The sequence below is a fragment of the Canis aureus genome, chromosome 29 (assembly GCF_053574225.1).
Source record: "Canis aureus isolate CA01 chromosome 29, VMU_Caureus_v.1.0, whole genome shotgun sequence".
Classification (NCBI taxonomy): Eukaryota; Metazoa; Chordata; class Mammalia; order Carnivora; family Canidae; genus Canis; species Canis aureus.
Window position 1 is genome coordinate 31,708,280 of NC_135639.1, and position 12,554 is coordinate 31,720,833.

At 34.8% G+C, this 12,554-nt stretch overlaps 2 protein-coding genes across 4 annotated transcripts in view; one reads left to right on the top strand and one right to left on the bottom strand.

The window, feature by feature from the left end:
- The window catches only part of BLNK (B cell linker), a 77,156-nt gene extending 70,558 nt beyond the window's left edge, over positions 1 to 6,598 (top strand). For both annotated transcript variants that reach the window (XM_077878188.1, XM_077878189.1), the window contains 2 exons: positions 1,388 to 1,543; positions 6,215 to 6,598. In XM_077878188.1, the coding sequence (XP_077734314.1) occupies positions 1,388 to 1,543; positions 6,215 to 6,334 (276 nt within the window). In that variant the 3' untranslated portion in view covers positions 6,335 to 6,598. The remainder of the gene's footprint in view (positions 1 to 1,387; positions 1,544 to 6,214) is intronic.
- ZNF518A (zinc finger protein 518A) overlaps positions 1 to 12,554 on the bottom strand; it is a 109,251-nt gene that overhangs the window by 51,771 nt on the left and 44,926 nt on the right. The gene's annotated exons all lie outside the window — the stretch shown is intronic.

Consider the following 12,554-nt stretch of genomic DNA (forward strand, 5'->3'; position numbering starts at 1 on the left):
TTAAGTTTTCTCTTATTTCCAATACATTTTCTTAAACTCCAGTCTTAAAAAGCAGTTCTGCTTTATTCTATTTTTCTTTAAGATCTCAAATTACATGCATTTTGGACCTTTTTGTCTTTCTTTCATTCCAGCCACTCTGACCCTATTGTATTTCCTTTTTTTAAAATCTCCTTCTCGGGCAGCCTGGGTGGCTCAGCGGTTTAGCGCTGCCTTCAGCCCAGGACCTGATCCTGGAGACCCAGGATCGAGTCCCACGTCAGGCTCCCTGCATGGAGCCTGCTTCTCCCTCTGCCTGTGTCTCTGCCTCTCGCTCTCTCTCTCTCATGAATAAATAAATAAAAAATCTTTAAAAAATAATTTTAAAAAATTGTCTGGGTTGCTTCCATGCCTTCCTTCAGTCATTTATCATATCTCCTTTTAAAGATATTGTCCCTTGGGCATCTTGTAATTTCTTCATTACTGAGATAGGTTTGCCTTTCTCTTTGATTTCCTTCCTGAGTTTGATCAATTCTTGTTGCATTTCTTCTTTTTTGCTTTTTGTCTATTTTTTGTTCATAATTTTTGGATTTATGATTCTAGAACATTTATTTTTTAAAGATTTTTAATTCATTTATTCATTTTAAGCAATCTCTACACCCAATATGAGGCTCGAACTCATGACCTCTAGATCAAGAGTCTCATGCATTTCTGACTAAGCCAGGCACCCTTTGAATATTTTAGAAAAGAATTAAATTGGTATGTTGTGTTACAGTTCCTTTCTGCTTTAATATAAGTTTTAGGGAAGAGAATTTTCATCAGCTAAAATGATTTGGTTCCCAATTTCAGCTTTTTTCCTCATAGTACTTTTGAATGGAATTTGTCTCATATTTTGTTGTTCATACATAACTTGTAGACATGGTTTCTAGTTCGAGTGCCCTATATATTTAATCTTAATGTGTCCTTTCACACATTTCTAAGTGTATAAACATAACATCTTATTTCATGCATCAAAAAGCTAGCGTTGGGACGCCTGGGTGGCTCAGTGGTTGAGTGCCTGCCTTTGGCCCAGGGTGTGATCCTGGGGTCCCAGGGTCGAGTCCCACATCGGGCTCCCTGCATGGAGCCTGCCTCTCCCTCTGCCTGTGTCTCTGCCTTTCTCCTCTGTGTCTCTCATGAATAAATAAATAAAACCTTTAAAAAAGAAATCTAGCATTGACTTTACTCAGGATTTTCTATAAGTATATATTTTACTGAAGTATTTTCTTGGAAAATAATAAATTGTAACCAATAATAAAAATCACATAGCTCAATAATTACCTTTTGAATATAATATAGGTATAAAATGATTTATAACCTGTGAAAACATAAGTAATACTCACCACAGTTATGTTTTCCTTTTAATAAACAGGATGGATCATTTCTTATTCGGAAAAGCTCTGGCCATGATTCCAAACAGCCATATACACTAGTTGTATTCTTTAATAAGCGAGTATATAATATCCCTGTGCGATTTATTGAAGCAACAAAGCAGTATGCTTTGGGCAGAAAGAAAAATGGAGAAGAGGTCAGTAACTTCTCTTTTAATCTAACTCTATAACTATGTATTGAGCACAATGGCATCATAGTGTATTAGATGCTAGAGAAGAGGAGAAAAGATTCAAGAGTATTTGGTGCAAAGCTCACATGCATGTCATAAAAAGAGTACAAGATAAAATACTGTGTTCAGGCAGCATGTCCTATGAGAAATCAGAAAGGAAGAAAGACTTGTATGATGTAAAGGCTGCATCTCAGTCCCTTTACCCTGCTATTTAGTGCACTCAGTCTGATTCAGTATTTTGGTTCAGGAAAACATAGAAATCAAAGTTGAAGTGTCAGTAGAATCAAGGCAGTGTCCAAAGCTCCTAAGTCAAGAACTAGGATCTCAACTCAAGTACCAAAGCAGATGACCAGGGAAAGATCAGAGGAGATGCAGAAACTTGTGTTGAAACATTATTCTGTAGCCCTAGGACCAGAATGAGCTTTTGGGCCTGTAGCAAGAGAAGAGCATTCCAGTATGTCTTGAATACTAACCAAATATTAAGTCCAACTCCTCTTTAATCTGGACCAAACTCAATGCTTACCATACATCTGTTTAGTCAGCTTGTTTTTATAAGAAAGCCCTGATATATGGGCTGGAATAATGATCTGATTATTTCTGATCATAAATGATCAGAAAGGTAGTGAAACTTGTTCTGAACTTGAATGATGGATTGAGTTTAGTAGGGAGAATGAAAGTTAAAGATAAGGAGAAAAGTGGAAAGAACAATCTAAGCAGAGAAGATAGCATTTTAAAAATCTAAGTTAAGAAATATTTTTAATACTACTTCAGAAAGAACTATACTCATTTCAAACCCAGCACTTGTTAGAAAATGTTTGAATTGAATTGTTAGAAAGTGTCATAATTGCTGAAGTGTTTGTCTTTTCCACTAGGTCTTACTCATCTCTGTATTTCCAGAACCATAGCATAGCTATCTTCAGTGGATACTTGATTAGTACTTATTAAATGAATGAATTTACTTGTTGACTGAGTGATCACAGGCAGGAGACTAGCATTTATAAAACAAACTGATAAGGCCTTCTATCAATGAGTGTATTCTTTATTTTGCTTTTTAAAAAATGTGGTAAAAACTTCTAATATCTTAAAATTTACTATATTAATCATTTTAAGTGCATAGTTTAGTAGTGTTAAATATACTTACAATGTTATAAAACAGATCTCCAGAACTTTTCATCTTGCCTATCTATGTTCATTGAAAACAACTCCCCTTTTCCACTCTCCCCCAGTCCCTGGCAATCACTTTTCTACTTTCTACATTCTACTTTCTATTTCTATGAATTTGACTACTTTAGATACCTAACATAAGTGGGATCATACCATGTTTGTCCTTTTTTTGACTGGCTTATTCCATGCAGCATTATGTCCTCAAGGCTCATCCATGTTGTACACCATGTGACAATTTCTTTCCTTTTTTGAGGCTTCATAGTATTCCATTGTATTATACACCACATTCTGTTTATCCATTCATCTGTTGATGAGCATCTGGCTATTGTTGATGGCTATTGTAAATAGTGCTGCTATGAACATGGATGTGCAAATATCTCTTTGAGACCCTTGCTTTCAGTTCTTCTGGGTATATATCCAGAAGAGGGATTGCTGGATCATATATGGTCGTTCTATTTTAAAACTTCTGAGGAACTGAAGTATTGTTTTTCATGATTTCCTCATTTTACAATCCTACCAACAGTGCACAAGTGTTCCAACTTTGCCACATGCCCACCAACACCTGTTCTTTTCTGGGATTTTTAAATAGTAGCTATCCTAATGGGTAAGAGGTGATACCTCATTGCATTTCTCTGATTTGATTTGCATTTCTCTGATAATTAGTGATTTTGAGCATTTCTTCATGTTTGTTGGCCATTTGTATATCATTGCTGGAGAAATGTCTATTCAAGTCCTTTGCCAATTTTTAAATTGGGTTATTTGATTTTTTGGTTTTGTGTTGTTGGAGTTCTTTATATATTCTAAATATAAACCCATTATGGGATATATGATTTGCAAAATATTTTCCTCCATTCCATAGGCTGCCTTTTCATTCTACTGATTATGACCTTTGATGAACAGAAGTTTTAAAATTTAATTTAGTCCTTTTTGTCTATTTTTGTTTTTGTTATGCTTTTGGTGTCATACCCAAGAAATCATTGCCAAATACAATCTCATGAAGATTTTTCCTCTTTTTCTTTTAGGAGTTTTATAGTTTTGCATTTTATTTTGCTTTTCGTAAATTCTAAGATAATTGGAAATGCAAAACTCTTGAATATGAAAACACAAACCATAGATCAAGACCAAACTTAGGTTTTAAAATATAGATTGCATTATAATTTAATACCAGTTAAACTTTAACAGAACTGTCTACTTTTCCCTACTCACAAAAACCTTCATTCTCACTGAAACCTTTATCTGACAAACCTTTTAAAAATAAATGCTCTTCAGTAGCAATCAGTTGTAGCAGATGGTGGTGATCCTAGTAGGACAGAGTGACTTTGGATGATGGCTTCATTCTAAGCCTTCCCAGGCAGGGGTCCAGTCCTTCTAAAAGAGGCTTAAGGGTGGGTGAGGTAGCTATCCTGTTTAGAGGTCCTGAAATTCTCATAAATTTTGAGCTCCCAGAGGGGCTCTGGACTCTTGTCCTGCTAAGGAAACTCTGGTAAGCAGGGATTCCTCTTGGCCTAAAGAGTCTTCATCCCTAGTACAGGATGAATATAGATCAGAACTTCACCTCACTCCCCACATCCAGCCTATAGATAGCAAAACAAATAGCATATTATTAAATGGTATCTAAAAGTGCTAACAGAGTCCATTAAAACTCTTACTTATCTATAATTAAAAGGTTATTTCTCCCATATACTGAATATCTGAATGGAAAATGAAAACTCTGGTTACATGATATCAGATATGTGGATATTGTGAAAAGTTTGTTTGCCTGTATTTGTGTTTGAGTGTATATGAGTAGAAAAAGAAACCAACTGACTGTTTAACTATTTTATTAAGTTGTTTTGGCATTAGTAGATATGGCATTCAGTAATTTTGTAGCTTTGATATGTTTGCTTTATTTTATGGACCATGAGATTTTGAGTTATTAAACAAGTTGTTTTTCTGTCCATGTATGAATATCTCAAATACAATGAATTACTGTAGCCATTTTTTTTAAAAAGCACTGAGGGGAAACTGCAACTAAGTTATGCTCAATTTTACATTCAATACGCCTCAACTCTGCTCCCTACTTCACGCATTTCAACTCACCTCAACTCCCTATTTCAAACATTTCAAGCCCCAAACACTCCAACAAAGAAATACTCAAAAATACTCAGGGACTGGATGTCTGTTTGTGTAAGTATAGCAACTCTCTCCTGTGTTTCCTGGGTTCAGAAAATACTTTTTCCCTTGGAATCCACTTCAAAGAGGCCATGCTATTTCATTTCCTGGTTCTTTAGTCCATCAATTTAACTTCCAACTGTATTCAATTTAACAACATGCTATGCCAAGCAAACAAAATGAATGTCTTTATGAATATTATAAAAGAATTTCATTGGCAATTGCAAAAGAGCTGTATGATTGAAGAGCAAGTTAAGAAATAGTGAAGATAGTTGAAGGCCCCTGTCTCTCATCTTTCCTCCTTGATCTAATATTCAAATAGCCAATTATTTAAAAGACAACTGGTATTTTATTTGAAAAAGTTGACCAGTATTCTGAGTATTTTATTCAGTATATAGATATTTGGAAGCTATCCAAATAATAAAGGCTTAAATTTTTTTTATTTTGTTTGTCTTTATATAAGAAATGAAAAGACAATAAAATCAGTTAGTGATAATTGCTAAATTTTTGGCAGTGTTGCAAAACAATTACTGCTTTTTTTGAAAATGACTCTAAATGCATTTATTTATGATTATGAACTTGTAATACTTTTGTATAATCAATGCATTTCATTTCCTGCTGTATATTATATTTATTTTATCTTTCATTTAAAATTTTGATAAATTTTCAGGAAAATATTTGTCATAACCTTAAATTAAAATCCATAGACAATAGGAGTTAGCACACAGGAAAATAAGTATGTATGGTAAGAGCTTAGCATGGATTCCATTATTGATTAACTCTAAACTAATTATTAAGTAGCTCTGGGAGCTAGAGAAAAAAATGGAAATATGAGAATTTAATAAAGCTTTCTTTATTCAAAATGGAAAACGAAAACAAAACTAGCATGAATTAATCTGGGAAATAACTCTCTTCTGACACTAAAACACCTAATTTATTCCATCAGTCCTTGCATTTAAGACTCGTGCAACATAACAGATAAGCTATATTTTATAAAGAATGTAGAGAAACTCAGTGTATGACAGTTTTACACCTGTTACTAAATAAAAATCCATTAAAATATTACATCATAATTCAATGAAATAATTTCTCTAAGTGGTTACACTAATTGAGGCTGCCAGTGTTTTTACTGTTACCGACTACAGGCAAGGCCAGAATCTGCCACTTTGAGGATTACAGCCTTTGTTAAATTAGACTTTTTTGGGTAGAATGTCAGCTGAGACCTAGTAACTTTGACTAACTTGAGAAAGTGGGAGCAGATTGGAGGAGCAGAGCTCAAAGTTAAATTCCAACGTTTAATTCATTTATGTTTTCTTGCTGTAGTACTTTGGAAGTGTTGCTGAAATTATCAAGAATCATCAATATAGCCCTCTGGTTCTCATTGACAGTCAGAATAATACAAAAGATTCAACAAGACTGAAATATGCAGTTAAAGTTTCATAGATTTTTTGAAAAAGGTCAACATCATCGCTTCAGACATTTTCTTTATTTCTGCTTTTGAGAAAAAGTCCCCAAACTTCATATTTTGGATTCTGAATCCTCCAGTAATAGAAGATGGAGGCAGCTACTGAAGTGGTCATCCATTTCTTTATAAGAAGCTCACATGGACTTGTTCTATTGCCTGACCTGATGAACTGTGAATATTTGGTGAGGTTGAGTTATCATGCTACTAATATTCTTCAAATAAATGCCTTTATTTAAAAGAAATAGGTGTAAAGTCTTTTTAGTCATGTATGAAAATAACCCTCTGTTTTCAAAATAAGAAAAAAAATACTCTTGGATTAAAACAAAGCTACTGGAAATTTGAGCCACCACAATGGTCACTGGTACACTAATGTAATGTCTACTGCCAATGCTTGACAATTATGTCTTGGTTGAAATTGCAATGTGTAGAAAATAAAATATAGATAATGTACAATATTTATAAGTATAGATTAAGGGGGATGTCTGTTTTGTGAGTGGGAAACTGCAACTAAGCCATGGGAGATGTATGTGAATAGGAACTTTCTAGAAGTCCTTGTCCACAATTATGTTGCTAGCTTTGTTTATTAAAAATAATTATACTTCTTTGATCTGCATGTCTATTAAATGGACCCTAAGCTTGATATAAAATTCAAAGGGGGATGAAGGCAAAAATAGGGAAACATCCCACAGAACAAGAGCAGAAAAGCAGACATTGATGAAACTAAGGAATAAAAGAGATACCATTATCAGCAGGCACATACAAGGTCTTAGATCATCCCAGAAATGTAATATACTTTGTCATATCAAAGCTTTTTATTCTACTGTGTACTTAAATGGTAAAGAAGCTACTTAAGATAAATCTAATAATTGATCACTGAGTAAGAGCAAAATCTGAAAAGATTTTGAAAGGCTGGAAGGCAGTATTTCAGAGTAACACACAGACCCACTTGTAAAGATCATTGTACTTTTAGCCGCTAGAACTGGGAGACAATGAATTTCTGGGTTTTCTTTTTAAGGTCATTCAATTTATAATACTTTGTTATGGTAGCTCTAGGAAACTCAGATAAACTGGGTTTATCTTTTGTAAAGCAAAGCATCCATTAGTAGTATGGAGTATGAGGTTTCTGTTTCAGTTTTCCTCAGTGCTGTGTGGAATTATTTTCTATTTGAGTAAATTCTCACTAATTTATTCTGCTACCAAAATATTCCTGGCCCCATAACAACCTCTTTGAATCCATCCCCACTATCCTCCCCCACAGGTAGCCTAGTGAGGCTAGGTGGAGGAGAATAGCCATGAGATAATATTAATCCAGTCAAATGATACTCAGCACTGCTAGGGTACATTTCTTGGAGCAGAGGCTGGGAGAATTTATGGGAGATAAGCCAGTCTCTGCCAAGGCATCCACTTCTCCCCAGAGCTGGAGAAACACCCTATCCAAGAGAGCAGTCTCTTCTGCCTGTTACAAGAGGATGGCCTACCTACTTCTCTAAAACTTTCTTGTGCAGGTGGTATAGGCTACTCTGTGAAACTAGAGAAGCTTTTAAGAGATCTCAAAGGCCCTGTCCATGATTTGCAGTGCTTGACAAACAAATGGTTTTGCATAGGGAGATTTTCATGCAAGCTAGCAGGTAGAATAAAAGTCGCTAGTCAAGAAGTACATTGCATAGCAGCTCAAAGAAGCAATTGACTACAGTTCCTGTTTTGTGTTTCAAGGATGTTGCTAACTCCATTGCAGCTGCAGGAGGAGGAGGACTGTTCCTTTGTTCAAATGGACAATGGAAATGGGAAAAGGAGGCCTGTGGGCACCAGAGGCCTAAAGTGTGCTATAATGAGTCAGCCAGACCAATGGTTCAGATACCCTACAGTCTGGGAGCTAAACCAATCCCACTGCAGCTGTGACAGACTTGTCTAAAAGGGAGTCCCAAAGAACAGAATGTAGAGATGTGAATGGGATATGATCTTAAAGCCAAACTGAATTCCTGTTCTTCAAAATGGCCCGAAGGTGCCATATAACTCAGCCTCTATTTCTAGGTAGTATTGTAAGGAAACCACAGAAGAGCTGCCTCTCAGCAAGGCTGGTTACATTGAATGCCCTTGGCATTTAGCAACTGGGTCTAACCACAAGGTGAGGTGGTACCAGCTTCAGAGTTAGGTCTGGGTACCCTAGTCCTACCACTTATCAGTACATTATCCGCCATGTTCTTACCATTCTAAGCCTCACTTTATACAATTGTAAAATGATATCTTTCTGGTAGTGATACAAGAATTAAGATAAGCTTAGATATGTTAAATACCTGACATTTATTTATTTTTTATTTATTTATTTTTTTTTATGATAGTCACAGAGATAGAGAGAGAGAGAGGCAGAGACACAGACAGAGGGAGAAGCAGGCTCCATGCACCGGGAGCCCGATGTGGGATTCGATCCTGGGTCTCCAGGATCACGCCCTGGGCCAAAGGCAGGCGCCAAACCGCTGCGCCACCCAGGGATCCCAAATACCTGACATTTAGTTGTGCCTAATAAATATTAATTTCTAGTCCCCTAACCAAAGTATCCTTTGCAGAGATAAAATGTAGTCTGTGGACATTCCTTCAAATAAACTGACCTATAAGTATTTTTGAACATTTAATAACTTTAATTTTGTCTCAGGAAAATCCCAAATATTTCTCCATGTCCATTATTATATAATAACTAATCTTCTGGTTATTACAAAATTCTTTAAGAATCTGATGAGAGCTGTAGGTCTCTGCCCCAAGGAAAAAATGTGTTTATGCACACACACAAACTCTAATCAAATTGCATGAGATACATGGTCCCATAGGGCCTGTCCATGGACCACAGATCCAAAGATCCAAGGCTAAGAACCCTTGGCCTACATCTTAAAATGTGAAGCATCAAGATGCATATATTAATTCTACTAACAATCTCATTGACCACCAAGATAATTCTTCCATGAGCCAAGAAGCAAGATACTATTGTGGTTTAGTGTAAGGGATTATGAGTTAGTTGCCTCAATCTCTGTTTATAAACCATGGTCTGCCAATAATCATATGAACTTGGCCACGAGTGTCTTGGTTTCCTCATTTGTAAAATGGAGATGATAATGCAACCAACCTTATGGGGTTCTTAAATGAGTGCATTAAATATTGTAAAACTTGAAAGTGATATTTATAATTCTTTCATTCAACCACCCAACATTTACTGAGTATGTCTGTTGGTATGTATGTCAGGCAAATGAAATGCACAAATAATCTCAAGACCTTGAAGATAACCAAATAGCCACTCAAATATCTTTAAAATCAGAGTCATCACTTTATGAGAATATCAAACAGAACTTTTATTCAGGATGGTAACTGTACTTAAAATAATGGCTGAGAATTAGAATAACCCTTAAAGGAAAATAAGTGGAATAAAAGTCCCTACTTAAAAGCACTTGTCTATTATCTCAAGTGCAAGTCTCCTCCCTTTTTAACCCTAGACAAATGTAGAACTTTAAAATTTTATCTGTTATCTCTTTTTACTTATAAATGGGCCATGTGGGCCTAGGTCTTAATCCTGCTGGCTCTGTCCTTCACTAGCTGTATCACCTTGAACAAAGTACTCAGTGCACTTATTTTTCTTATTTCCCTTGCAGGGTTTTTATGAGAATAATATATACAAATACTTATGGCAATGTAGGTCTCTGAAAATGCTATCCCCATTGTTGAAGTCTCAAATATCTCACATGTAAGTCTAGAAGCAAAAGACACAATTTGAAGATTATTGCAAGCAGGCTGTTGTAAGATGTGGGTCTAAACTCTGGTACTGACCAGGGCTCCATAAAGAAACAGGGGTGCCTGATGGCTCAGTCAGTTAAGTGTGTGCCTTCAGCTCAAATCATGATCTAAGGCTCCTGAGATGCAGCCTCGCATTGAACTCTCTGCTCAGCAGGGAGCCTGATTCTCCCTCTCTCTCCCCCTGCTGATCTGCCACTTGTTCTCTCTGTCTCTCTCAAATAAATAAATAAAATCTTTTTAATAGAAAGAAAGAGATATAAGGGAAATGTCTAAGGACTTAAAGGGAATGTTAACTGATCATATATGGGGAATAGGGTGAAATATGAGTCCACACTAACTCCATTGATTCAAGCCTGGATAACTGGAAGACTGGAACTGCCTCTGACTGAGAGAAAAAAGTCTGGACGGAGAGCTGATTTGTATTACATCCTTGACCATACAGTTCTAAGGTAAGAGTCTCAAATCCAGTTCATTGAATAGAATATCAGAACAAGTTAGAAGACTTACGTACAGTCTCAGTAACAGGAAAATTTATTGTATTGATCTGGCAAGAAATCTTAGAGTTCTGGAAGCTGGGGCATTAGAAGAATTGCATTAAATGTTAACACAATATTAATTATTTTACATTTTTGTTTAGTTTTCGCAATGATATAAGGAAGTAGCATTTATGAAGATTGTTCTGACAAAGTGCAGTTGAAAATTGAAAGGCTGGAGGCAGAGTGGCCACTGGATTAACTAAGGCCTGAAGTGCTGAGGCTCCAGATTAGTATGATGGGAGCAAGTAGGGGAATGGAGGAGAATCCAGAAAAGGACACTCCAGAACTTGGAAGTCAGCAAAATACATTTGAGATTCATCTGCATTGTTATGTGTATCATTAGTTGTTTCTTTTTATTGCTAAGTAGTATGCTAGTATATGGATATACATCCATTTGTTTTTCTATTCACCCATTGATGGAATTTGTTTCTGGTTTTAAAATGATGGAAGTTGCTATGAACATCTATGTGGAAGTCTTTATGTGAACATCTGTTTTCATTCCTCTTAGGTAAATACCTAAGAGTGGTAATCCTGCGTCACATGGAAAGTACATATTTAACTTTGTAAGAAACTGCCAAAATGTTTCCAAAGTAGATGTCCCATTTTACAGTGACATCAGCAATATGTGAGAGTTCTGTTGCTCCATACTCTAATCAGCACTTAATATTATCAGTATTTTATTTTATTTATTTATTTTTTTATTATTATTTTTTATATTATCAGTATTTTAATTTTAATCATTCCAGTAGGTGTGTTGTAGTATTTCACTGTGGCTTTAATTTGTGTTTTCTTGATGACTAATGATATTGAACATATTTTCATATGTACATATCTTCTTTTTTTGAAATGTCACTTCAAATCTTTTACCCATTTAAAAAATTGGGTTGTCTTTTTATTAAGTTGTAAGAATATATTATATAATCTGGATACAAGTCCCTTGATGAATATATGTATTGTAAACATATTATTTTACTTCCCTGGAGTAAACCCTACTTGGTCATGATGTATCATCAATTTTATATATTGCTAATTAGATTTGTTAATACAGTGTTAAGGATTTTTGCATACATTCATAAAGGATGTTGGTCTGTAGTATTCTTATAATGTCTTCAAGTTTTAGTATCAGGTGACTGATGAACTCATAAAATGACATGAAAAATGTTCTCTTTTCTACTTTCTGAAAGAATTTGTATAGCACTGATATTATTGCTTCCTAAAATGTTTGATAGAATTCACCAACAAATTCATCTGGGCTGAGGTTTTCTTTGTGTGAAGGTTTTAAATTATGAATTCAATTTCTTTAACAGATACAGGCTATTAAGACTTTCTATTTTTTCTCTGTATTTTGTTTATATCTTCCACTAATTTGTCTAATTCAAATAGAATGTCAAATTTACATAAAGTTGATACTAATATTCTCATATAATCCTTTTAAGGTGTGTGGGGTCTGTAATAGTATCCCCTCTTTCAGTCCTGATGTTGGCAATATATATCTTCTTATTTTCTTCAGTCCAACTAAATATCATTTTTATGATTTTTTCCAAAGAACCAAATTTTGGTTTCACTAATTTTCTCTGTTGTCTGTTTTCTATTCATTAATTTTCATAGATGCCTTTATTATTTCTTCCTTCTTCTTATTTTGGGTTTAATTTGCTCTTCTTTATGTGCTTTCTTAAAATGGAAGCTTACATAAATGAGTTTAAACCTTTATTGTTTTCTAATATAACTTTCTAAAACTGAAAGTTTCCCTCCAAGCACAGCTTTAGAACATCCCACAAATTTTAATATAGTTTTCTCAATTTTATTCACTTCAAAACATTTTCAAATTTTGTGGGTTTTTTTTTTTATTTAAACCATTGGTTGATCAGAAAAGTGCTATTTAATT